Source organism: Cryptotermes secundus, unplaced genomic scaffold (assembly GCF_002891405.2).
Source record: "Cryptotermes secundus unplaced genomic scaffold, Csec_1.0 scaffold1054, whole genome shotgun sequence".
Lineage (NCBI taxonomy): Eukaryota > Metazoa > Arthropoda > Insecta > Blattodea > Kalotermitidae > Cryptotermes > Cryptotermes secundus.
Genome location: NW_019719379.1, coordinates 953,657 through 980,505, shown reverse-complemented (window position 1 = coordinate 980,505; position 26,849 = coordinate 953,657). Strand labels below are relative to the sequence as shown.

Sequence of the window (26,849 nt, the reverse complement as noted above, 5' to 3'; positions counted from 1 at the left end):
ACCGTGAAATGTTATTATGTACATATTCATCGTTGGACATCTTTTGGCAGGATTCAGAACTAAGAGTTCACATGACACAGTATTTTTCTTTATTCGAGGTTGGCAATGGTTCCGATTCCGCCATTAATTGTAACCACGTGATGAAATCAACCAATGCCAAATATTGACCAATAGGAGTCGAGAATTGGTGGAGAGGTCATCGGTTTACCCACAATTCCTCTTACCCAAGCCTTCTCTTGGACAAGAAGCGCCATTTTGCTAGGTTGTTGTGAAGAGTGTCTTCTCCTTTGTCTTGTACTGAAGTTGTAAATTCTTACGGTTCGGGAGACATTGTTGTCAAATAAACGATTCGAGTAAGGTATGTCAAGTGTCAACACAGAAATTAAGGCCGATATTGATGCTAATGGGCCACAAGAGAATCAAGGAGGACATAATCATTCAATGGGCGGAAGGGGAGGAGGACGTGGCGGAGGACGACAAAGATTTGGAGGACCCGGCGGACGACAGAGAGATGATATGAGAGGCGGGATGCGTCAAGACGTAAGTAAAAGTAATATCTTGGGTGATATCTGGATAGAAAAGGTTTCAGCAAGCTGAACGAAGTTTTCCTCAACCCCCCTCCAACCTCCTTCATGTACGGAATAGTATGCGTCATATATTGAACGGATTCCGGCGGAGTCTTAATAATGCTGAGAACACACCATTTAAATTAGAAGAAAGCGTTCAGTTTACAAATGGAAGAAGCGCTTAGTTGACTGCTCATTGTGCAGAAGTGCGCCTGTCTAGGCGCGCGGTAAGGCGTCTGACTTCAGCGTGGTGCCTGATTTGAATCTACGCCGTGACCGTGAGTATAGGTACTGAGAACTTTACCGCCGATCCTCCAGGCAAATCCCGCAATAGTACTTGTACCTGACCGCGCCCTCTCCGATCTTTACCGATTAATTATACAGAACCATGCATTATTTACCGCAGTATGGGTTTCATTTAAAGTAGAGTGTTATTGTAAACTATAAAATTAAAAATAGAGTGATGTGGCTGTTAGGCAGAACCAGTGAACAAAAGCGTCGCAGTAGTTTACAACATGACTGTTGGGAGAATGGACAGAGGGTCTTACCTGCATGCATACGTTGCTGATATTTAACATAATCTCTGATTTTATGTAAATGAGGCACTGTATTCTTTTAGAGTTGTTGAAAGTGACCTCTGTTTGCCTCTTAGCATGCCTTGCAGTGTGTTATCAAGTTCTGCAATATTTTCTCTAATTTTCCTTTGGAAATTCAAGCAGTTAATTGTGTGAATGATGTTCACACCATGTTGAAGTAATGAAGCCAAATATGGAAATCTAGCAGTACTGTTAACATCACTGTATTTCTGTCACACTTGATATATCTGACTCTTGGTTTTGTTGCTACCTTTAAAGCCAAAGATGTTTGCTTTAAATGTTGGTAAAAGTAAAACTGTGGATTTATGTAGCAGTACTACAGCTGATCATGTTTTATGCTTGGGAGATATACCACATCAGAGGCTAATTACAAGATGTATATGGTACCACTTTAATTCTGACCATGTTTTTACCACAAATAGTTGATACTGGATACTTCTTGTTTTTAATTTGGCTGATGGTTATGTGAGGTGGAAGTTTCTAGCGCACATCATTGTGGGAATAAGCATGTTGGAAGGTCTGGGGATACTGAGGTTGTGCTGTGGTAGGAAACAGGAAATTTTTATTTTCACATTGTTTTGTGTATCATAATCTGGTAATTTAAAGAGCTTATCAAGGCACTTTCAAATTACAACATGAGATGTTAATTTGGTATTAAATGGAGTTAAAGTAAAGACATCCCTGCAACAGACCATGGAGGCCCATAGGGTTATGAGATATTGAGGTTCCCACATTTTTCTAGACAGTTGGCTCCTAGATGGTGCAAGGTTGTCAGCCCTATGTGCCAGCCGCTCTTTACCCCCAAGAATATTCCTGGTACTCATTTCTGTTAGAGGCTGAGTTGATCCCATGGCCATAGTGCTGCTCGAAGGATTAGGTCAATTGAAAAAATCCAGTGACCTCATTGGAACTTGAACCCTTGACCTACAGCTTGTAGCATAGTGCCTAAACCAACAATGCTACCATGTGTCCCTTATTAAATGGAGTAAGTAAATCCTATCTAATGTAAATTGATGGATCCTTGATAAATTGTTTAAATTAGAAAAATTACATTTTATATATATTTTGCTATCTTAAGATTTCCTTTATCATTAAGCCACTGAGGCAGAAAATAGGACTGGATTATGGTATATGCCATGCTTTTCTGACAGGCTTACATTGTTACTTTAACACTTCGCGGACCGGACGCCTAGGCCTAGGCGTTTGGGTTTTAAATGTGGCAGACCGGTCGCCGAGATTTAGGCTTTTAGGACACATTATGTTGCAACACACTATTCCTCACTTTGGTGGCTACGTGTCTGTAAAAGTACTGCGTAGCTGACCTTAGGAATGTTTCTTTTCCGACTCAGCAACGTGACCACTCTCTCTTCCCCTCTCACTCTAAGGAAAAGTCCCTTTGTTCAAGTTGAAGCATCTATGTGTGAGGCAAAATATTCTATGTCAACATGGCTCAGAGACAAAAGCAGTTGAAGGCCGTGCGAGCTCTCGGAGAAGAAGAAATCTATGATTATATCTCCGATGAGTTATCTGACTTGCCAAATGCTCCGTCTTCTGATAGCGAGGTCAGTGTCAGCGGCCCCCAAAATATTGTGACCAGAAGAGAAAGTGAAAGTGACAGTGAGACCTCCGATGAAAGTGCGAGTGCTAGCATTGCGGGGACAGCCCCATGGGGTAAAGTGGACAAAACACCCACTTTGGGAAAGTTTACTGGTGATCCAGGGGTGAGACAAATGCCATCGGACCCTACGCAAGTGTTTGAAGTAGCTGAACTGTTTTTTGGAGATTGTTTCTTTGACATGTTGTGTCAGGAGACCAACAGATACTATCTCCAACACCGTGAGGCGTATGACAGTACCTATAAGGTGTTGAAATGGGTGGATGTCACTTCAGCAGAAATGAAAATTTTTTGGGCAATAATCATTCTAATGGGGTTTACAAAGAGGGATAATTTGAAAGACTATTGGTCCACTGATCCATTTTTAGAAATACCCATTTTCGGCAAACTCGTGAGTCGTAAGAGATTTGAGCAGATATGGTGGTGTTTGCATTTCAATAATAATGAACTGCAACCACAATCAACGGGCAGGCTTTTCAAAATTCAGCCCTTAATAGACTTTTTCGTTGAGAAATTTCAGACAGTTTATAAGCCAGAGCAGCAACTGTCTTTGGACGAATCTGTGATTCCTTGGAGGGGAAGGCTTCGTTTTCGAACGTATAATCCTGGGAAACTCACAAAGTATGGCCTACTTGTTCGTGTAGTCACGGAAAGCACTTGAGGCTATATTGGAAATTTAGAAATTTATTCTGGTGAAGGCAAGAAATTGCAAGAAACTAGTGCACGAACAGCCAGTGGTGTGCCTGTTTCACCAATGTAGCTTCTGCCACATTGACAGGGAATGCTATAGACGCAGGAAAAGCCTCTTGGCACGGTGTACATCCCGTATGTCAAGGGAATCTCTGAGAAGTTCAAGCGCATAGGGAACCAGTATAATATTAGGACCATCTTCAAAACTAAACACACTTTACGATCTTCGCTCGTGAGAATGAGACCAAAAAGGGATCCTCAACAGACGGCACAGTGCGTCTATAGCATTCCCTGTCAATGTGGCAGAAGCTACATTGGTGAAACAGGCAGACCACTGGCTGTTCGAATCCATGAACACAAGCACAATCTCAAGCAGGGTCTTCTAGAGAAATCCAGGTTGGCTCAGCATGCATATGAAGAAGGTCACAGGGTAAGCTGGGATGAAGCTAGGATCTTTGAGGTTGAAAGCAACAGCAGATACAGAAAATACAAAGAATCAGCTCATGGCATGTTCATCCAATCCGATCAGCCAACCCAGTTTGGATATTTCTCCCATATGGATCCCCCTCATCAATGAAGAGGTTAACAAATCAAAAATGTAATTTTATGAATATTAGTGGTTCCACTACTCCTGCAAGTTTTGTTCCGGGGATTAGTCTGATTCCTGGAAGTCGCCATGGTGGCACAATTCTTTATCCAAGCAGATTAGGCATGCGTTATCCAGTTTTTACTTTCGTTTTTAATTGAATTCATGGAATATAACCTATACTTCTGTTTCTTTACATTGTTGACAAGTGCGTGCTTGGCACAAATTTTCTATCATGTTTTTATTGTGATTTTATCCTTTCCTCCCACTGATGGAACCGGTTGTCGGTTGTTCATAGGTTGTTCTTCTACAGACCGGGGTTTGTCCAGTGATTGAGACTAGCTCTTTCTAAGGGGCCCAACTGAGTGGGTTTATCCTTCCCTATCCAGCTGAAGATGGAGACAGATCCAGTCTCCGAGTGGTTTTTTGTCTTTTACATACCAGAGGATGGGTGAAGTCCAAAATAAGCCAGAAGAAGTACAATGAAAACAGCAATACAGTTCACTAATATTATGAACTTTTTAAAAACTTGAAGATTACCAGTACATGTTGAAACATCTAGTGGGTGTAATTTTTAATAAACATACAAAATCATCCATCTCCGGTGGCAGACTTTTCTCTTCCTTTTGGTTCATGGTCAAATAGCTAGTAAGGAATTTAATTAGTTGGCATTCTACTGGTGTGTCTGGTGGATAAAATAGTATATGTTTCAGCTGTAGGCTTAAAAAAATGTTCATAGTAACATATCTCCACTTAACATGGAAGTCGGTGATAATAGGATTCACATTATGGAATTTCGTGATATGGACACATTTTGAAGAATATAGATTTTGTGTAAAGCTGGAGAGTACTGTATTTTTATACTTAAGGCAGTGTCATTATTTGGGTATTAGACAAGAATAAACTGTCGTCATGAAGTACATCCCCTCTCCCGACATTGATCTTTGAACTATCCCACATTATAAAAAGTGACATATTTAAGCAGTTTATTGACATATAGGACATAGTGTAACATTGGTATATGTGTATAGTTTGCGAGGTTTCAGAACAGATTGAGTCAGTCATAGAGAACTGTTTTTTACAATAACCAAAAAAACAATGGACTGCTGTCTAATATTGCTGTCAGGTTCTTCATTTTGTTACAGAGAACTTTGGTAATGTTTGCAGAGCAGCAGACACATGTCCCATCTTGCTTGATGGTAGATTTCGTTGACTTATCTAGCATAAACTGCTGATAAAGTAAGATGTTCTGTAATGTAACTGACTCTACAACAAAGGTCTGCATGAGTTACATTGCAAACTCCACCTGTTTCACTCTCCGTAGGAACAAAAACGTTGTTACAAAGTTCACACACACACACACACACATTTGGTTTATTCTTGGGTTATGTTGTAATTCACAGCATTTCCAGCTGCATAGATTATGTAGCACGAAGTATATGAGATGGTAAGTTGCTGGTGGTTCTTGGTCTGCTCCAAATACCTAACTTGACGTTCACCCAAAGAGACTTGGAAAAACCATGATGAACTTCTTATAATGGTAGCTGGCAACTCAGCATGGGCTCGAACTGGGTACCTTCAGAATACAAGTCTTATTACTGCTATACCAACTTAACTTGGTGCCCACAGTTGTTAAAGTTAAACTAATTGAAGTGATATTTTCTACCGTAAATGCTATTAACAAATTAATCCTGATACCTTTCAAAGTTAGGTTCATGTAGGTGTACAGGTAAGTTCTTACCTTTGTTGAATGGTTCATGGCTCTGCATTTCACGGTGACCAGTGTACCATGGCTGCTAGGTGCATAAGATTTTTGCCGAAGGTTCGGTAACGTTCGGAATGAAGTAGCTACAATTTACAGATCACAGGAGGTGTTGAAAATGTAGTCCCTGCCAATTGCAGATTGATATCACCTTCAGTGACAGACTGTAGAAACCAACTGCAAAAGTGAGCCCTGCTAGCTGGATTGTGTGGCTGCAAGGTGCGCATGGATTATTGTTGTTTTATAAGGTCTAAACTTCAGCAGTTGTGTTGCCCTTCTTGCATTAGACTTCATTCTCATGAGCTAGATGTTTCAGTGATTTTCTAGGTGTTTGTTGAAGTCTGGTTCCTATGTCATATCATTTATCCTCAGTATGCACTCGGCACTTATGTTTTTGTTTCTAGTCAATTAAGAGGTCTGTTGATCTAAGTTTATTCACCAAATTGTGAATTGTTTGTCTCCTGGGAGCTCTTTCATCATGAAATTTATGTCAAAATTTTTGCCAACACTTAAAGCAGATCCATATTTTATATAGGTGTCATACAGAAATAACACATTGCTGCAAAGTATACCCTATCGTGATGGAACACAGTGCTCACAAATTGTAACTGAAAGCAAATGGCTAATGTAGTTGATAGCTGCTACCATTGCTGACAGATAGTAAACAAATACCCATGAATCACACTGCTTGCCATGAAACATGATGCCGTCCAGCAGTCAACTTCCTTTAATTCCAAACTTTATCAGCTATCGCGCCTACAGAGTCATCGGCAAAATATGTACCTCACCAGTCGCGGTGAAGAGCAGAGCTGTGAACTGGTCAACAAAGGCAAGAGCCTCTGTGTACTTCATAACGGTTCACATACCAATAATGTCTTTGATGATCATTGAACGTTGTGTTGGACTGCATTTTTTGAAAGAATTTATGACTACAGTCTCTGGGGTTGTCTCCTCTTTGGGTAAGGTAAAAGGTAAAGCTATCCCTGTAACAGGCCATGGAGGCTCATAGGGTTGTGAGAAGTTGAGGGTCCCACATTTTCTAGACCAGTGGTTCTCAACCTTTATGAGACCACGACCCAGTAAGTTCTTTTTTTATAAGACGAGGGCCCAGTCCCAACAAATTTACTCATAAATACCCTTCCAATTTTGTTAAAGTTTGTGCATGAAGCTAACATAATACTAGTAATTAATTATAGCATAATCATAAAGAGTATTAGTACACTTATGTATATGGTGTGGCATGTTGACAAACATATAAAATTTCATTTAAATTAGTTATCAATCACTGGACTAATGAAATCTTGTTGCATTTTGTAGTTTCCTCAGACCAACATCATTAAATTAATGTGTGCTAATTTTCATTGATATATCCCATGCTGATCACCAAAAACTTATGTTATTCAGCGTAAAATTGTTTATTGTATTATTAAATTGATTTTAATGATGTTGATTTGAAAAAAACGGCAGTGAGAAAAATATTTATGCATTGTAACTCACCATAGAAGTCAGCTGAGTAGGGGAAGAAGCAGAAGGATGTCAACTTGCCGGCAAAACACTTATTATCACATACACACACCAAATAATTATACATGTAAAGTATGTAATTTGATAAATAAAAATGTATGAATCTCTCAATTCTCAATTCAGCAAAGAAACAGTATTCAGTATTACTAGATTTGAGAACCGGACACAGACTGCCTTGATCTTCAATTTCAGTGGAAACATTTTCTTTATACTTGTTGATTGGTCACTGACATTTGCAACACAGATGTTATTTTGCTCAGTTCTGAGAACAGAGGATATGCTGCCCATTGTTGTAATCGGCATGTAGGCAATTTTTATGACTGGTCATAAACATCCATATTGCCTTTCCCGAATGTTGAAAGATTTGGATGTCTGAAAATTCCATGTTTAAAAACATACGGCTTGATCGCTGACATTTGCTACACAAATATTATTCTCCTCATTATTTCCAGTATAAAATATTTATTCATGAAAAATGCTTAGAAAATGAAAATGACAAATTCCAGAGTGGCCTTGTATGTAATTGATGCCAGGGCCCAGTACTGGGCCGCTGCCCTGCAGTTGAGAAGCACTGTTCTAGACAATCAGAGCTATTTAAAATAAAAAAATCATGTCTATGCAAACTACCCTCCCACCATGAAAGAATCCAGCAAATCACTAAAATGTGTCTGTTAATATCTAGAAGATGCTTTTCTCGGCAAGTATGATCATAGTGGCTGTGTTAAAAGTGAATGCGATCTAGTTCATCATCTGTCAATAATCCAAGACTGGGAGGTAAAACCACAACTTCAGAAGTAGTACAACCGTTCAGTTGAACTGTGTATGTTATGAGCATTGAAAGCTAGACTGGTTTATGTAATGGTGGCAGTTTTTCTGTAACATGGCAGTCAATTATAGTTAAATTATATGCAAGCATGCAATTTTCATGTATATTATGATTTTGTCATTTATAAATTCCAGATGTGTGAGAATGAACTTTCTCTAGCTACCTTAATTTTCTGAAACTTGGCTTTTCATTTTAGTCCTCATCCTACAAAACTGTTTTTGTGCTCATATTAGATGTCTTTGTGAGATAGAAGGGAACTAGGGGAACTAAGTACAGATTGGGTATGATGGTTTTGAGAATATTTTAGTCCACATTTAAATTTGGCTTGTGTCATTATGTATGTTTAATTGTTTCTGTGTCTCTGGTCTTAGAATGTCTTAGTTTTTTATCTTATTTGTATCTTCATTCTACAAGATTATGAAAACCATATTTAAACTCTTTGCTAGAAATAGTTCATTACATTTTAGGTGAAAGCAGAAAATAATGTGGAGGGTGAGGATGCAGATGGTCAGGGTGGTGTAGGCCGAGGGGCTGCTGGTAGTGGCCGAGGCAGAGGGAACCGCTTTCGTGGTGGAGCTGGGGCACGTGAAGACTGGGGCATGCGCAACCAGGATGTAAGCACCTAAGACTTCATGTCTTTTGTGTCTGTAGCCTAACATTTTTAAATTTTTTTTTTTTTTTTGCTTCAGAACTCTGTAGGAATTAGCATTATTTTAGAACCTGTCAGTAACACGTGTAAGACAATTATAATAAATTTATAGTATTGAAATATATGGGCCTTGTTTGATAATTGATGTAGCATGCTTTCACAAGTAAAATTTAGCCATTAATTTTCATATTCCTTCTGAAGTGTGTTCAAATGGTGATGATGCATGTAATTTCACCAGTCTCCGTGAACACATCAAGGTACTTAGGTATTGCTGCTTCACCTAATCTCACCAAACTGGAATAAATTCTCAAAAGGCACATAGCATGCATATGTGTGAGGAAGATAAATTTTTGCCTTTCAATGGCATTTGGTGTCTCTCTCTCTCTCTCTTTTTTTGACAGGCTGAAGGTGTAGGCATATGAAAGTCAGTTCTCTTGGTAATTTATGCCTGAGTAATGTAGTAGGAATATTTTCTGAATATATAAAGACTTCATGATAATGTGAAGCAAGATGTAATTCCCAGTCTTCATAAGTGAGGAAAGCAAACTGAAACTTAAAATTGCAGAGCAGTCATATGTAGGGTGTTTGAGAAAGGTGTGAAAAAGGAAAAAAATTATACTGGGAAAAATATTTATTATGCAGAAGAAGTACAAAATTCAACATTTTTCTTTCTATTACCAAGTTTCAGTGTGAGCACCATTATTTGCTTGGCACATGTTGAAAATGTTTGATCTCATGCCATGTCTGCACAAGGATCAGTGTTGCAGTTGCCTCTGCTGTTTGATGTTGCAGAGTTTGCAAGTATGTAATTCTCCCCTATAGATATTCTTCACATGACCCAGAGGAAAAGGTCCAGTCTTGTTATGTCTGGTGATCTTGGGGGCCATGCAAGGAAACTACCTCTTCAGTTTCACTTGTTCAGAAAGCATTTGCTTAAAAACTGATGGACATTGTCCAGGTGTTACTGGCTTGTGAGAATTGTTTGCTGAAAGAAAGAAGATCCAATAATGCAATCATTCCCTGGGCATGCGCCTCTGATATTTGATCTCTTGAGGTGGTTGACTACACATTCTGCAGTTATGTCCATTTATGATGTAACGTGAGAGCTGAAAGCCAAGATAGTGGCCATTGTTAGGAAGCACTGAGGTATACTCATGCTCTTTGTATTTGCTGGATGTCGTCAGACAACGTGGCAGTTTCTGATTTTCAACACTTTTTGTCACTGTCCATTGTCCATCCCACTTCGTAATGGAATTGTAGCTTTGTTCTGAACTTGCATGCACTGACCAAAACTTAATACCAGATGCTTATAACAGATTTCAGCTCCACGAGCCACAAAATGCAATCCACCTTCTGCCAAGCCATCACCATGACTTATAGTATTAAAGGGGATGCACATGCATGACGACTAATATTAACATAAACCAAACTTGGAACTTTAAGATACAGAATGGTGAGATCATATCCTGTGTAAACACTTTTCCACATAGTCCCCCACCTTCCATGGATACCTGTATGTACATATTTACAGTGGGTAGTTTGTACTAAGGGGCCTTTTCTGCTGGGGAGAATTGTTGAAGTAGCATGTTTTGAGGACCAAGAACTACTTTTAGTGATGAAATAAAAAGGAACATAAAGATCAGGAATAGGTAACCAAGTGAAGGCAGGTAGTGAGATAAAAGGGACAAAAGAATAGGAATAACAGTGAACCAAGTGAAGGCAGAGCTATGCCTGTGTTAAAACATGTGGGGCCAAGGACCATGTGCATTTACATCAGAAAATATGATATTTCTTGTGCACTGTACTACCACTTGAATTCTAATTCCTAAAGCATTCCAATAGGAATGAAATTTCTCGGTATGGGCAGTTCATGAATAGTTAACACACTGCCTTTTTCCATGAAATTATTCACTTATAATATTGTTTCACACTTTCTGTTGGTTTCACCTGTTAACATCATGAACCATTTTTCTGTGCAATGGCTATTGCTAGCACTTTTTTACCAGAATTAAGAAAAACGATTAACTATGGTATATGTTAATACTGGTTTGAAACTGTTCAATGATGTCAATATATTGTGTCCAAGTATCATAGAAGGTTGTGGTAATGCAAAGAAAACTTTTGTAACTTAATGAAAAACTATTGTGAATGAATCTCTCGCGTATGTAAATCTTCACCTGTTTCGCGACACTTTGATGGGGATTCTCCACATTTATGTGGTTACAGATGTGGATTCTCCACATTTATGTGGTTACAGATGTGATTGAGTTAAAGCATAGAGGGGTATTGTCATTTTCACCATTCATTCATCTTTAAAATTGGAAGCACCCAAAAAACATTTGGCATATTGTTGTATCACCAATTACATTGGTTGATCTTTCTAGTCTTTTAGAAAAATGTACATGTATACATTGTACACTTTGTTTCCTCACTCTCTTGGCATCAGTGAATAGGTGAGTGAAGAAAAATGCTGACTGAATGCTGATGCAAAACAACTGAAGCAGTGGGATGAGCTGTAAACTTGTCTGGACATCCACTTATGTCAACACATTTGCTGCAGCCACATCTGTCTATGAATTGAGTTGTGATACTGTTTAGTAGGCTTTGTGTGTATTAGTTAAGTGTTTCCCAGAGAGAACACTTCGCTTTGTAAAATTCCACTGATAACTCTTAACCCTTTTTGGTCCTATGTGCCAACTGATGGGACATGAGCGGTGAAGAAAACTACTTACAGAAATAAATGGTCTGGAAGGATTATGGTGTAAAAAAAAAGGCATAATTTTTATAGCTTGTATTTAAATAAATTACATTATGAAAATCAGGTTTGATTTTATTATACATTTCTTATAAATGTATTACATGACCATATGCCATCAAATATGTGTTCTACATTTTCAGTGAGAGTGGTATATTTGCTTTTTTACTTCAGAAAGACCTTTAACATCAGGACTGCTGCTGGAATCTGTTTCTAGGTTTTATTTTTGCTGCAGTATAACATGGAAATAGATTTGTCCATGTATATTGTATTAAAGGCTAGGTTTACATACTGCATGTTTTGTCACATTTTGGAGACTCTGGAATTAGGTTGCCCCAAGAAATGGATTGGAACTTTCATTTGGGAATTAATACGTTTCAGTCATTTTGGGCTGAAAAATTTATGGTCTTTGCTGCTGTTAATGGTGGATCATGCACCCAAATATTGTCATTTGTTATTGTTATAACATGAAAACATTTCAAGAGGTGGGTGTGCAAGCCATGCACCTGCTGTGGTGCAGGCTTTAAGTGTTAAGGCTTGAAGCGAGAGGTATACAGAGGCTGGCACTTGCAGATGCTATGGAGACTTCACACATTATTTCAGTGGATAATTATGATGCCATCTCAACCATGTCTACAGATGTTTGCATTTCAAATTGAATGGAACTGAGATTGCCTTGAAGTATGAAAAAACTTGGACAGCTTGGAATATATACCTTCACCCACTCCAAAGGAAGACAGTTTATATTGTATATGATTTTGTTAATGATAGTATACATATTACATGATGAAAAATCAAAATGCTTTATGCTATTTGAGTGTAAAAAAATATGTGGTTTGGTTACTATTGAAATTGCAGTGGCTTATTTTCTACAAAATCGTGCCATCTTTTCAGAAGCAAAACATCAGATGGTGTTGCTTCTTCCTGTTGTTCTGTATAACTTAGTGCTATCAAGTGGGCAGCTAATCCTTCAATGAGAAACACCTTTTCATCTCGAGCTTCTTTGTTTACTGTCTCCATTATGAAATTGTCATTTCATGCTATTCATCACGGTCAAACAGTTGTCGGGAGACACTTTTATCAGAATGTTAGCACCCTGGTACTTATTGGCTGAGGCTGATCAAGTCAGTCACTTGAATCTTATGCCTGTTGTGAGTGTGGTGACTGTGTTCATTTCAGTTCTTGTAGTTACTAGTTCCTTTGGCAGGACATATATGGCAGTGGCATGTAATATTCATGCAGAGGTAATTAAATTATGGCACATGGCTTGTAGGTGAGTTTGCAACCCTGCAAAATAATAATACAGTGCTTTCTCAAAAATTGGATGCAGAAGTGTTCATTATGCCCTCATTAGTCCATGTATAATTTCAGAAATTTGTATAAAGTGTTTCAGACCACTAGTCTTTGACTACAGAAGATCATACTCATCAAACATGGCAGTATTCTGCTAGTTCTTGTAGGTTTTAAGGGGCAGAATTATGAAAAATCATATAACCATTTTTTAGTTTATGGTGATGGTTTGCAATTGCTCTATGTTTTCTGCAGTTGATGGAACAAAAATGGCTACAGGAAAGAGGCTTCATTTACATTTGGAGAAAAAAAGAGACATCCCTATTCATCACATGGGATGTTTCATGTGGTTAACATTCTTCATCTTCATATCATAAATTTAATAGTAGATGTACTTGCTTCATTTGACAGGATCGTTTAAATGAAAGACTGGCTGGCCTTTCTGCACCAACACATGATCTTCCCCCTCAAGATACACGTGAGAAGAAATTCACTGGCCGATGCCGCTTGTACATTGGTAACTTGACAGGTGATGTAACAGAAGATGAGATTACCCAGCTGTTCCAGCCTTATGGTGAGACTGCTGAGCTTTTTGTGAATAAAGAAAAAAACTTCGCTTTTATTAGATTGGTAAGTGATTGTGTCATACGTCTTGCTTTTAAATGTGGCATGGTACTTGTAAAAGTGTACAATCTGTTGAATACAAGCAGTGAAGAAAAAATAGGAATTACCGCCTGATGTTGGTGATTAAACCTTTGCGGCTATATACGTATCTGAGCTTCGTATTACAAGAGTAAGCATTGAATGCCTATCATTTTTGTGCTTTAAAACATTTATTAATAACTCATGCCCACCCACTCCAAGCAGTACCCAAACTACTTTAGTTGTAATTTTCATTTTGTGCATCCTGTTATGTTACGAAGGACTTCAATAAAGCATTGTACTTTAGTTGTGGTTTAGTTTGTACATTCAATCCTTTCATAGATTTTGATAAAAGTATATATTTGTCAATGTGTACTATTCACTTTAACAACATTTTTCTTGAAGGTTTATATTATATATATATATAATTATGTACTTTTTAGTTCAAGAGAATTTGAAAAATGTTGAGAATTAGGATGAGAAATTTTCTCTGCTAGACCAATTTTTTTTCACTGTAATCGTAATTTGTAACACTTGTCCTGCACAATGCACTAAATTGTATTGCTTATTTACCCTCTTGTTGTTAGGTCCTTTTTCAGTGAAATGTTTTCACAAATCGTTGTATTTAAAAATCGTTCTAGAGCCACTGCCTTTTTCACAGTGGTCAGAAAGAGATATACCCACAAATTCAACCCTGTTAGGACCTTTATGAATATGAACATAACCTAAAAATCTTTGCTCCAGAAGAGTAAGAAGGGCCATTGACTGTAACAAGATTTTGGTGGCAGATTGATTTGTGCTAGCCTTGCCAACCATTGTAACTCTGATTAGTCTCGTAGTTTGAATGCTGTATGCAAATCAAAAGTAAATATTTGTGAAGTCCTCATCGACGGCCCCTCCAAATTCAGCCCAAAAATTCTAGACTCATGCACGTGAATTTTGGATATGTCTTTGAGCTCTTGACAGATTTTGAAGGAACTTTGGGAAGTGTACAGAATGCCTCGTTTTATATGTGCAGTGAAAATATCAGAAGTAACAGTACATCAGGGTTAACTATTTTGCATCTGTGTGAATGAACCATCAGTCATCCTTATCTTTTCAGGATTACCGTGCTAATGCAGAGAAAGCGAAGAGAGAGTTGGATGGTCAGATGAGAAAAGGCAGAGCATTGAAGGTTCGCTTTGCTCCTCACAGTGCAGCAGTGAAAGTGAAGAATTTAACTCCATGGGTGAGCAATGAGCTTCTTGAGAAGGCATTCTCAGTGTTTGGGGAGGTGAGTTGAATTCCTGTCAGCAGCTTCTCTTCTGTCTCTTGCTCTCTCCCTCGCTGTGCATTTAATTTATATTGTGACGTATTGCGCTATGGAGGACATCCCCTACCCCGCCAGTGGTGACGTGGCAGCGTCGGAGCTACCATTGCTCTGGTAACAGGCCAGTCAACACTCCTCCCCCTCCCCCACGGTCACGTGGCAGCGCCGCCTACTGTGACGTAACATGCGACGAAATGCTGGGTGAGCAGTATGTGAGAGTAATGTGTGATCAAGAGTGACAGTTGAAATATAGCCGCTGCCGGAGACAGTTAAAATGTAGCAGCCGCCAAAGACAGTTGAGTTGGAACAGTCGCTGAGTTCAGTTGTAGCGGAAAGAATACCGATAGTGTGAGAAGTTATTGGGAGTGTGTAATACAGTGACACTGGTATAGCTCCCATATTGTACCGTGAATGCGTGTAGACTATTGAGGACAGTGTGAAGAGATTTGTGTGTAGTGTTTGTAAATTGTGTAAACCCGCAACAGTGTTATAATTAATTGTAGCCAAGACTGGTAGGTTAAATAAACCAATTAACAATCCAAACAGCGTCATCAGTAGCAAGACACATTACAATATGATACAGCTGTTGTTCCCTTATATAATTTGAAGACTTTCGCAGTAATTACATACATCATTTTAGATTAAGAGGATTATTTGCTCATCTTCTGTGGTACAAATCAAAGAGAGTGACAAGTACATGATCTCCCATTTTCTGGTTACATTTCAAACTACTAGTTGATGTGTTTCATAATCAGATGACATGTATTTCATAAAAATAATGTTATGATGTGCTCCTTTGATGCTGTGCTGTGTGCTTATTCTTGTTTCCAAGAGTACCACATACTCTGAAAATATATATTATCATTGCTTTAATTGCCATTATATGGCATGAATTTGAAGTCAAATATGTTCAAGGAGTGCATCTAAGTTTGTCAACTTTGAGGTTCTGTTTTTTTTTAATGTGCTGTTTGCCACATCACATTCAACACTTAATCATAATTTTCATGAAAATAATGTTAGTCAAAATTTTGTGAAGTTTTCTTGTCCGTGCACATATAAATCATGTTGAGTCTGTAGGCATGAATATCAGTACTGTGTTGTCACATCATATTCATATGTAGCAGATCTAGCAGGTAGACATGTGGTCTGAAAAGTAGTATTTTTATTTCAGACCTTTTGCTGGGTGGAGGGGAATGAAAATGTCCTGAAAGAAGTTTCACTGTGCCCGTAGCCACCCATGGGAATGACTGTAGTGATGACTAAATGTCCATATTGTTCTTGGGTGCCATGGGTTTGCTAGTCTGCATTGCATGCCTGATGTCCATTAATTTCAAATTAGCAGGATACACAGTGCACAAGAATCAAGGAATCTGTGTGTTAAGTGTGTCTTGCTTCCACATGTTCTCCAGATGTAATGCTGCATGATTGGTTGAATTACATTTTTTAGCATATTTTTCTTATGAATAATTTCAATTGAAGAATACAGTAATCATCCTGTAATTGGTTAAAATGGTATGTGCAGCCTCATCTAAAAATGTGCAAGTTTTTATTCATAGTATATAGAACGTAATATTTTTGCTCCGTGCGAGTTCTTAACCCGTTGCCGTGGTTCGTCGTGTATGTTTCGTCAGGGATTTAAATCGTCTGGGGGGGTTCGGCGTGTATGTTTCGTCCAGCTGCACACCTATGTTATAACGCCCATAATAATTGATGGTTTTGCTGTAGATTGTTGGATTTTTCGCTGGCCTGTTGTCACAAGAACAGAGTATACTAAGCCAACGAGTTTAGCTGAGATAAGTCATCGTTACATATGCCTGTCTTGCAGCAAATTCGTGTTGCTTCTTGTAGCGGTTTCGTCACTCAATGGCGTATTTGCTTTGCTTGTGAAGTAATAAACACCAGAGAGGTGATGTGTGCTGTTGTATATAATATCATATTGCCCTGAGCTGGCCACACAAACACATTCCATTGGAATTCTTAGAAGAGGGTTGTCCAAAATGTTATTCTCGTAAAATCGATTGCTTTCGCACAGTACATAGCACCCATTTCTTAGAAATACGCCACAATTTAAGGCAGAACACTGTGGTCACCCCCTGAGACGATACGGATGTGTGTGGGGGAGGGAAAAGTACTCATTATCGCTCCAGTTGACGCCATTTTATCGTACTGACCTTGGTGGTCGTTTCGAGAGCCAGCTCTGTGTTTAGACTAATGCTTCAAGGCGTCACCTGCTTACATAGCCGAGATACCGGGTGCTCATATTATAAGGCAAGGTTATAAAACCAACTTTTAAGATCATTTTAGTGAAAGTTTCATCCTTCAAGGCGTACCATTCTCTGCTCAAATACTAAATAACATGCTTCCATTGAAGATATAAAGGGGGTTCATATTATAAGGTAAGGTTATAAAACCACCTTTTAAGATCATTTTAGTGAAAGTTTCATGTTCCTATCTCATAGAATTTAAGAACAATGATGAATAAATAATTTTCGAGCAAAATTTAAATGGCCGGCTGAATATATTACCGCAGGAGCCGCGGCCGCGGAATTTAAATGACCACGTCAAAAGGTTAACACTAGGATAACAGTGGTTCATAATTGTAAGTACTTGTCATTTTCAGATTGAACGAGCAGTCATTATTGTTGATGAACGTGGAAAGTCAATGGGAGAAGGCATTATTGAATTTGCTAGAAAACCAGGAGCACAGATGGCATTACGGCGATGTACAGAAGGATGCTTTTTCCTGACGGCGTAAGTGAATGTGCTTTGTATGTAATGAATTTTTGGTATGAGGGATTTCTAACAAATAACTGAATTTAATATAGTATTAGTTTCAGGACATTTCACCAAAATACATAAATTAGCCAAATCTTTACCTCTTTCACAGTCTGTTAATTTAATATACATGTTTAAGCTGTTGGAATTATTCAAAGTTCATGCAAAGATGCATTCTCAGTTTTTGAGGCTTGCATATCACAAACAGATATTACAGAAACTAAGTGTATGAAGGAATGGATGATCAGAATATCCTTATGACCTGAATGTAAATGTGTGAATTAAGTTTCCAGGCAATAATTATGGAATAGTCCTTTGGAATATTCTGTTTTTATTACAATTTTTAGTTCCCTTCGTCCAGTTGTGCTGGAACCGTTTGAGCAGCTAGATGATATAGATGGCTATGCTGAGAAGAGTCTGCCAAAGAAGAATCCTGAATACTACAAAGCACGAGAAGTAAGTGTTAGGTTTGAGAGCAAAATTATTTGGATTGTAACATTTCTGACAGTTAATTGTAAAAGCGCATCTTCCATTGGTTATGTTACCTTACATTTACTTGTATGTGGTTAATCACATAAATATTGCTTCCAGGTTGGTCCTCGGTTTGCGTCACCTGGGAGTTTTGAATATGAATATGGAACCCGTTGGAAACAGCTTTATGAATTATACAAGCAAAAGGAAGAAGCTTTAGAACGTGAAATGAAGATGGAGGAAGAGAAACTGGAGGCTCAGATGGAATATGCTCGCTATGAGCATGAGACTGAAATTCTCAGAGAACGTAAGTTCTTACTGAATTTGGATTTCTGTGTGTCTTATCTCATATACATAACACATTTACATCTGTGTAAATGACACTTCTGTTTGAAAGTGTTTTATTTATTCATTTTTTGCTCTTCATGTTTTATCATCATGCAAATTGTCATTCCACTTATAGTTGCCATAGAACATGAGAAATCTGATTACTTATTTCACAGACTGAAATACATGCGACCTTTGTGTGTATAAATATGGTGTGTGTTGTTAACATATGATAAAATGAACTCGAGTAGGCTCTATTTCTGTGGTGGTCGTCATGATGAACTAAATGAGGAATTACCGTATGAAGATGGTGATTAGAATTTTGTGGCTGATATAATCTGAGCTTTCCACCGTACAGGAATACTGTACTGTCCCATAAAGTGTAGAAACTTCTAGTTGTAGTCTTATTTTTAATGTTGTATATTCTCATTATAGAATTACGACAGCGTGAGCTTGATCGTGAGCGTCAGAAACGGGAGTGGGAAATGAAGGAACGTCAGGCTGAAGAGCAGCGATTGGCTGATGAAGAACGTATGCGTCGCCAGCAGGAGGAAATGCAACTGCGAATGCACCACCAGGAAGAAGAGATGCGTCGCCGTCAGCAAGAAAACACACTTTTTATGCAGGTAAGGCTCGTTTGATTTATCTGCAAGTCTTCAGGTTGCAAATTTTATGAACATTATGGAGATCCTTTGTAATCTGGGAAAAGTGAAGCAACCTTTGTTAGTATTGTATAATTTTCATTTTAATTATATCATTTTAAATATATTGTTATTTTATCCACACACACACAAATTGATCATATTTTCAGATTGCTTTCTATGAGAATTTGTTCACTTCAAATGAATACTCGTTCAAAAGTAAAGTTTGCAAGTGTAAATTGTATTTAATGCCCAGAAATGACTGTAGTGACAAAATAGCAGAGTGAAAGTCACTCACTGTTGACAGAATTTATAGGAAAGATATAATGTAGTCAAAAGTATGTTAAGTATTCATACATAGGTTACTGCCCTCCACCATTTACTTTTCACATAGCACCCCTATTTGTAGACTCATTTCAGGAGCAAATTAAATGTGATTTAACCCCATGCTTCAAGCATATGGTTTTGAAAGTTGTTATGTGGCCGAGGATTGTAAGTATTTATGTGTAGGTTACTGCCCCCCACCATTTACCACATTTATATAGTACCCCTATTCGTAGACTCATTTCAAGAGCAAATTAAATGTGATTTAACCCTCTGCTTTGAGCATACATTTTTGATTATAAGTAATTGGCATGTACTACTATCTGCTTGCTGATTTATATATTATGTATGAAGAATGCCATTTTCTGAGATGTGGTGCTGTGTAGATTAGACCAGCATTCAGTGGCTCTTTTGTAATAGTGCATAGAACCCGCCATTCAAGCTTTGGAAGTGGGCAGGATGACTTAAGGGAAGTCAGTCATACCTTCATGATAAGAGATTGTTGCACATTTGTGTTACTATACTATTTCTGTCACATGTCCACCCTGCCTCCCCTCTTGACTCATAGCTTCTTCTGGTGATCATTTGCACACTTCACTTTTCATTGTGCTGCTGCTTCGCATAACATGTTTCAAGGCAAACCAATTTCTACTTAGTAAATATGGGTGGCACTTCGAGGATGTTGAAAGGAAATGGAGGGGAAGTTATGAAAATGAGCTGGAAAGTCAACTGCTTTCCACTTTATACCATTCACAGCCATATTTTAACTTTATTAAACAAGTCTTGTTAAAAGCTTGATACAAAGACTCTTAAACCCTGTGCTATTTATGCTTAGTGTAGGTTAAGCATTGATCCAACATGGTAAACGAAGCAGAATAACCCAGAATAGACTGAAAGGAAGACTGATGTGGAAAACAGACATGTGCTATGGCCAGTTAACAGACTATTATGCTGAAGTTATGTTCTTCACCTGCAACCACTCAATGTAGACTACAAGGTGTGGCAATAAAGAAACCGGATTCATGCTCTAACCCTTTATTAAAAAAAAATCAGACAGTTGAAATGTTATCCCCTTCAATGTAGTCCCCTCCCCGATCCCTACACCGCTCCATGCGAATTTTCCACTGTTGGAAGCAGTGCTGCAGGTCATCTTGTGTTATGCTCTTCAAGAGTTGCGTCGCTTTTGCTTTCACTGCATCCACGGACTCGAACCTGGTCCCTTTCAGCGCAGACTTGATTTTTGGGAAGAGAAAAAAGTCGCACGGTGCTAGGTCCGGAGAATACGGTGGATGTTCCATCACTGGAATGTTGTTTTTTGCCAAATACCTCTTCACAGATAGCGCGTTGTGTGCTGGCGCGTTGTCGTGATGAAGAACCCATGAGGCATTCTTCCACATGTCTGGTCTCCTTCGTCGCACACGTTCACGGAGGTACGTCAAAACATTTTTATAATAAACCTGATTGACAGTCTGACCTTCAGGCACCCAATCAATGTAGATTACCCCCCGGATATCGAAAAAAACAATCATCATTGCTTTGAATTTGGACTTGCTCATGCGCGCTTTCTTCTTCCTAGGGGATTTGGGGCTCTTCCAATGCATGGATTGTCGCTTAGTCTCTGGATCATATTGAAGAATCCAAGTTTCGTCACACGTAATTACGTTTTGGAAGAAATCAGGATCATTTTCAATGTTTTCAAGAGTGTCAACACAGCAATTCACTCGATGTTCCTTTTGCTGGGGGGTAAGGATTTTTGGCACCACTTTAGCACACACCTTTTTCATGCCCAGATCGTCGTGCAAAATCTGTCTAACACTTTCCTTATTGATGTTCGTAAGTTCAGAAATTGCTCGAATGCTCAGTCGACGATCTCTTCGAACAATTCTAGCGACCTTCTCCACATTCTCTGGAGTTTTCGCAGTGGGAGGACGGCCCGATTTTGGATCGTTCCCGACGTTTTTCCTACCCTCCATAAACTTCTTAAACCACTCGAAAACTTGCGTGCGAGATAGACACTGATCACCATATACTTCTGTCAACAAATTGTAAGTTTCAGTGGCAGATTTTCCAAGTTTTGTGAGGAATTTGATGTTAGCACGTTGTTCTGCATTAGCACTCAGCATTATTCCGACGGAGCTCAGAAACACGATCCGCTTCTAACAATGGTCGCGGCCAGACTAACCGATGCACGTGAATGAAACTTTGTGTGACGGTAGAGGGAAGTCCAAGGGTCAATGCCCTACCCTCCTCTTCGTCAATGACGTGGCCGGAAATGAGTCATAAAAGTAATCCGGGTTCTTTATTGCCACACCTTGTACTATCGGTGTATTTTTATGATTATGCTTAAGTGACTTTGTTGCTTAAAGGTATGTGGAATGTGTATTCTTTGTGTGAAAAATAGTCTGTGAAGAGTAAATGTGAAGTGGGAAATTTTATTAAAAAGTCTGACTGAACTTCTAAGGTGGGAAAAATTAATTGAGAATTTGTTACTCAGATAATTTTAATGCACCTATGGGCCTAATGTCTATACTTCAAAAAACAAACCTATCCGGGAAGTACCGTATGGCCACCACATACTACCTCTGATGGTATTATAGAAAACCCTGTATTTCAGTTTAAATGGGAGAACTACAGTGGAATTAAAGTGGGAGTTTCCACTTACATTGTATACCAGAGTTTTGTTAATGTTTGTTTAAAAATTACAGTATATGCAAAGTTGGCACTAACTTTGCCAACAAGAGGCAGTCACTCGGGTTGGTATAGTTCGCTTGCGGACTTAGGTCACCGAGTTTGGTATTTTTGTTTGCGTCATTCTACAGTGTACTTGTAGTGTATGATATTCCATGAGGATGTACATATAACATCACATAGGTCAAAAGGTTTATTGGAATAAATTATGAACTTGGCACATGGTAGCGTAGTTGGTTGAGGCACTGCTACAAGCCGGAAGGTTGCAGGTACAAGTCCTGATGAGGTCATTGGATTTTTTCAATCGACCTAATCCTTCCAGCTACACTATGGCCCTGGGGTCAACTCAGCCTCTAACAGAAACGAGTATCAGGAATATTCTTGGAATGTTCTTGGGGGGGGTAAAGGGTGGCTGGTGCGTAAGGCTGACAACCTTACCGCCATCTGTGAGCCAGTTGTCTAGAAAATGTGGGAACCTCAACATCTCACAACCCTATGGGCCTCCATGGCCTTTTACAGGGATACCTTTACTTTTTTTTTCCTTGAAATTGTAGTATGTGCATCATACAGTGTATTTGTGGCATAGATGTTCATTGAGGATGTATGTATAATATTGCATAGGTCAAAAGCTGTAATTAAATAATTATGAATGTGAAATTATGCACAAAAATTTTTGGTAAGACATGTGCTTATGGACTAAAATTTAAATGGTTTCTGTTCAGAGGTTATTCAGCCATAGTGAATCCATTGATTTCATGCAATGCCAGCCATCATATGAGAGTTGCTAGTTTTTATTTGTAGGTCAGGCAGCCAGCATTGAGGTTTTGAATTTTATTTAAGGCTCATCAGTTAAGCAGTTTGTTGGATCAGCAGGAGCAGGCATTACGACAGACTCCAGCTGGTTATGACTCCCCTGTTGCAGACCCAGTCATTCGAGATTATGATGCTGTTGGAGGTCAGTACCAAAGTTTCTACCAGCCATTCTCATTGGTGAAACAATTTTTATTTATTTTTTGCATTTGTAGAATGAATATGGGAATTTGAGGGAACCAAAATGTTGATTTTCCTTAGCTAAAGATTTTCATTGTAAAACCACTTTCTGTTATGCTAGTGACAAAATTGATGATGTAATTACAGTTTGAACATAGCGATAATGTAGCATCTACTATTGAGCTCAAAGTTGTAAGGACTTCTTTCCATTTCTTTGTATGACAAAACCATATTTCTCTTCTTCAGGTGCTGGACCAGGATCAATTCCACCGGTAATGTACTAAATATTAAATATTTTTACTACTAAAAATATGAATTCTTTTACCAGGTCTTTGTCTTATATTTTACAACTTTATTATTAAAAGATGGGCATGTGTGTCTTGCTTTCAATTTGAGTGTGAAGGTGACAGTGCAGAGACCGTTCCAAAGTTTGTTCTTCCATTGTTTTGGTTTAGTTACATTACAAGTGCAAAGGATATTGATTTTGAACGTTTCTCTTCTTACCTCCGAAGATATTGAAATAGTTTTGTGGGATTCATCTTAGATTTTAATCTGTTTTTGATTTACATGCTGTCAGATGCATTAAATGCATTAGTGAGCTTTGTCTGAACAGTTGACAGTTATATAAGAGGGTTAAGTGTTCTAAAGTTTGACATAGAAAATATTAGTATAAGAGATTCGTAATGGAAATATGCTCTTGTAACTTTTATTTAATATAATTCTGGAGATTCAGATTTCAATGTATTGATTTAGCAGACTTTAATGATAGAGTAGCGTCTTTGCCATAGGGTTAAATCTAACTCTTATTAAATTTAGGTTTGTTAATGGAGTGCAGTTTGTTTAGTAATTTATAGCTGTGACTGGGAAAGTTGTAAGGAAATATAGGAGACACAATGGTGTGAGCCAGAAATGAAGTCATACCATTTCTGTTTGTTGCTCGGAGTTTTGGAGTTCACTGTTAATTTACACTACAAGATTTTTCTGTACTTAATTCCATTCATTAGAAGTGGAAAAAAGCATTGTTGAAGTCTTGGCAGTCATTGTAGAACTGGAGTAAATCTTGTAGCTGCTGAAGCAGCTGATACTGGAGTAGTCTTTGCAAGTGTCACTTTCGTAGACGTTTCTTGCATGCCACGTGATCTTCTGCTGAAGGAGATGACCTATCATTTACAGATTGACCCATTCACAGAACATGAGGGCTCATTTGAAAGCAGAATGCATTGGTAGAGGTCTTGGTAGGAAATGAATAAACAGTTTGCAGTGGAAGTCCATTATAACGAGAATCCAAAGATGCGAAAAACTGACATATTTATTAATTCAAAACCTCTGTAAATATGAACCACTCCAAAAATCAGTAAACAGATATTTATTTAATTGCAAACAGTGAGAACATGTAGTTTATGTAAGGGTCTCAATAATTAATCTGTAATGCGCTGCGAAGTTGATAACACAAAACTGTCACTTAAAGAAACCTAGCATCTGTATTGTGAGGTGCCAAATTGCAGTTGTATTCAGAATTGAACTTAAGAGATTTCGGCTTCACTTTGCACCCCCTCCCCCCTTCATACACCATTACTTGGGAACTTGTAATAAAAATATACCATATCACTCATTGCTTCTAAATCACAAAACCTGTATAACATCTCACTGTTATAACCAAGTTTATGTGTTCTGGGAGATGCTGGTACCAAGGATTCTGTACTCTTAGTCTTGCAAGAACAGACAGCTTACACAACATGAAGTTTTCCTGCCTTGTGGCTGGGAATCAGTAAAGGTTGATGGACAAGAATCAACAGCTGATGGTTTGAATGCACATGAATCCTTGTTTATATTAGAAACTTTCCCAGGGTGTAAATCTTATGGTAAAAGTTACTGGGATTTCCTGTTCATCTGCATTTTATGGTACAGGCTGTTTGAAGGTATTAAGTACATTTTTCATATATTTCATTGAAACTAAATAATTCACTTGTGGCTCTACAGACTTTAGTTGACATGTATGTAGGACAGAGTCTGTCCTGTGATTCCTCATAGGGCAGCTACTGATACTGGTTCTGTGCCATCTACCTAGGAAGAGCATGTAAATTGGGCTCCGAGAGAAGGCAGTTGGAAGGCAGAAGTGGGTGACAGTAACTCAGTATGCTGGTAGTGCTTGGAAGTGTGCGATAATTGTTGCAAGAGTCTCTGCACTAAGCACTGATCTGCTTCACATCTGCACACTGTCAACCAAGTTGACTCATCCAGCCACATGACTTGCATGAAAACATATTTTTGTTATATTGGACTTCTACAGTTATTTACTTTTAATATTATGCGTTGTCAATTTTAAACAAAACGAGTAATTATACAGGAATGACTGCATGAAGATGTGTCTTCAAGACTTGTATTGATTTGGCATTATGCCGACTCATATTCAGCCAGGTGTTCACCTAACAGTATGTGATAGCATCTGGAGATGTCTGTGAATAATATTCATGGAAGTTAGGATTTTTATTCCGATATATGAATATAATCCTTTTCCTCTTAACAGTTTCATGGCACATACTGTTAGTCACATAAAACATTGTTTCTTATGCTCTCATTTTTAATTTTCAGCAAATTTAAATTAACCTCTATGAAAGGAAAATGATATTCTTTTAGTGTTTATTTTCTCCTTATATCCAGGTCATCACTATGCTGTTGGTTCCTGTGAACTGTTTCATTTCTACATTGCATGATTCTTACCATGTTCAAGTTGAAAATAAATACTACACAGCTGTTTACTGGTGGGTGGGAGGGTTCTGCTCAGTACTATGCAACCATATTTATGATAACCATTGGCACATGTATTGACATAAAAAATGAATAAGGTAATTCACAAATTTTGTGCTTCGACGAGCCATGCTGCCCTCATGCATTTTAGGGATGTGGAGCAATGCAGGGTGGGGGTTATATAGACTGCTTATTTATTGTGTTAAACAAGACAGTTTTATCAGCCAGTATGATTTCTTGTATATGTACAAGGCACAACAATTTAATTCCAAGAATGGCCATGTGAAAGCAAAATTTGCTTACCTGTGCTCTGGCGGCTGCCGTTGTGTTTGAAATACTCTCCTTGTGAAGCTATGCATTTCATGAAACGATGGCGCCACTGCTGGATTTGGTCTTGAGAATTGTTTTCCAGAATAGCTCGCAGTAACGTCATGTTGCATTGAATACCAGGAATGTCGGCAAATCTTTGTCCCTTCAGGGCATTTTTTAATTTTGAAAAGAGTCAAAAATCGCGAGGGGCTAATTAATGTGAATAAGGTGGATGGTTCATTACTTGTGAAGTCTTAATATATCATCCACCGGGGCATTGTTATGGTGGAGAATCTACTTGTCAGGCTAGAGTTCTGGTCTTTTCCCATAACTTTTTCAGCACTTCCAAATAACACTGTTGATTCCTTGTGCAATGAATTCATAGTGAACTATCCCCTTGTGATCGGAGAAACACTTTTGGGGTCATCTCGCACATCTTGTCCTTCCTTCAACCGCTTGTGCCATTCAAAAACACTCTTATTTCTTCATAGCGTATTCACTGTAAGGCACTTAATAGGGCTAATGTTTCACTAGTACTTTTAACAGTCTTGACACAAAATGTGATATTTATCTGCTGCTCCAGATTCTTGTCACTCATTTTTCTGCCGACTATACCACAGACATGCACTACTTCCTCTGCTGCTTGGGAACAACATATTTGGTCTGTGGCACATGTAAACGCAAGTTGAAACATGTCCGAACGTACTTTGGTACACGAGTTTGCCTGACTCAGCACCCCAGCAACACGCTGCAGCCATTCCAGGAA

General features: G+C 38.4%; 1 protein-coding gene across 3 annotated transcripts in view; it reads left to right on the top strand.

Annotated features, from left to right (window-relative positions):
• The first annotated feature begins 218 nt into the window (after positions 1 to 218).
• The window catches only part of LOC111866108 (hrp65 protein), a 68,968-nt gene continuing 42,337 nt past the window's right edge, over positions 219 to 26,849 (top strand). For 2 of the 3 annotated variants that reach the window (XM_023854729.2, XM_023854708.2), the window contains exons 1-10: positions 219 to 540; positions 8,633 to 8,779; positions 13,271 to 13,489; positions 14,604 to 14,774; positions 17,431 to 17,561; positions 17,933 to 18,041; positions 18,177 to 18,363; positions 18,819 to 19,009; positions 22,877 to 22,991; positions 23,273 to 23,298. In XM_023854729.2, the coding sequence (XP_023710497.1) occupies positions 361 to 540; positions 8,633 to 8,779; positions 13,271 to 13,489; positions 14,604 to 14,774; positions 17,431 to 17,561; positions 17,933 to 18,041; positions 18,177 to 18,363; positions 18,819 to 19,009; positions 22,877 to 22,991; positions 23,273 to 23,298 (1,476 nt within the window). In that variant the 5' untranslated portion in view covers positions 219 to 360. The remainder of the gene's footprint in view (positions 541 to 8,632; positions 8,780 to 13,270; positions 13,490 to 14,603; positions 14,775 to 17,430; positions 17,562 to 17,932; positions 18,042 to 18,176; positions 18,364 to 18,818; positions 19,010 to 22,876; positions 22,992 to 23,272; positions 23,299 to 26,849) is intronic. The other variant, XM_023854718.2, reaches the window with a different exon arrangement.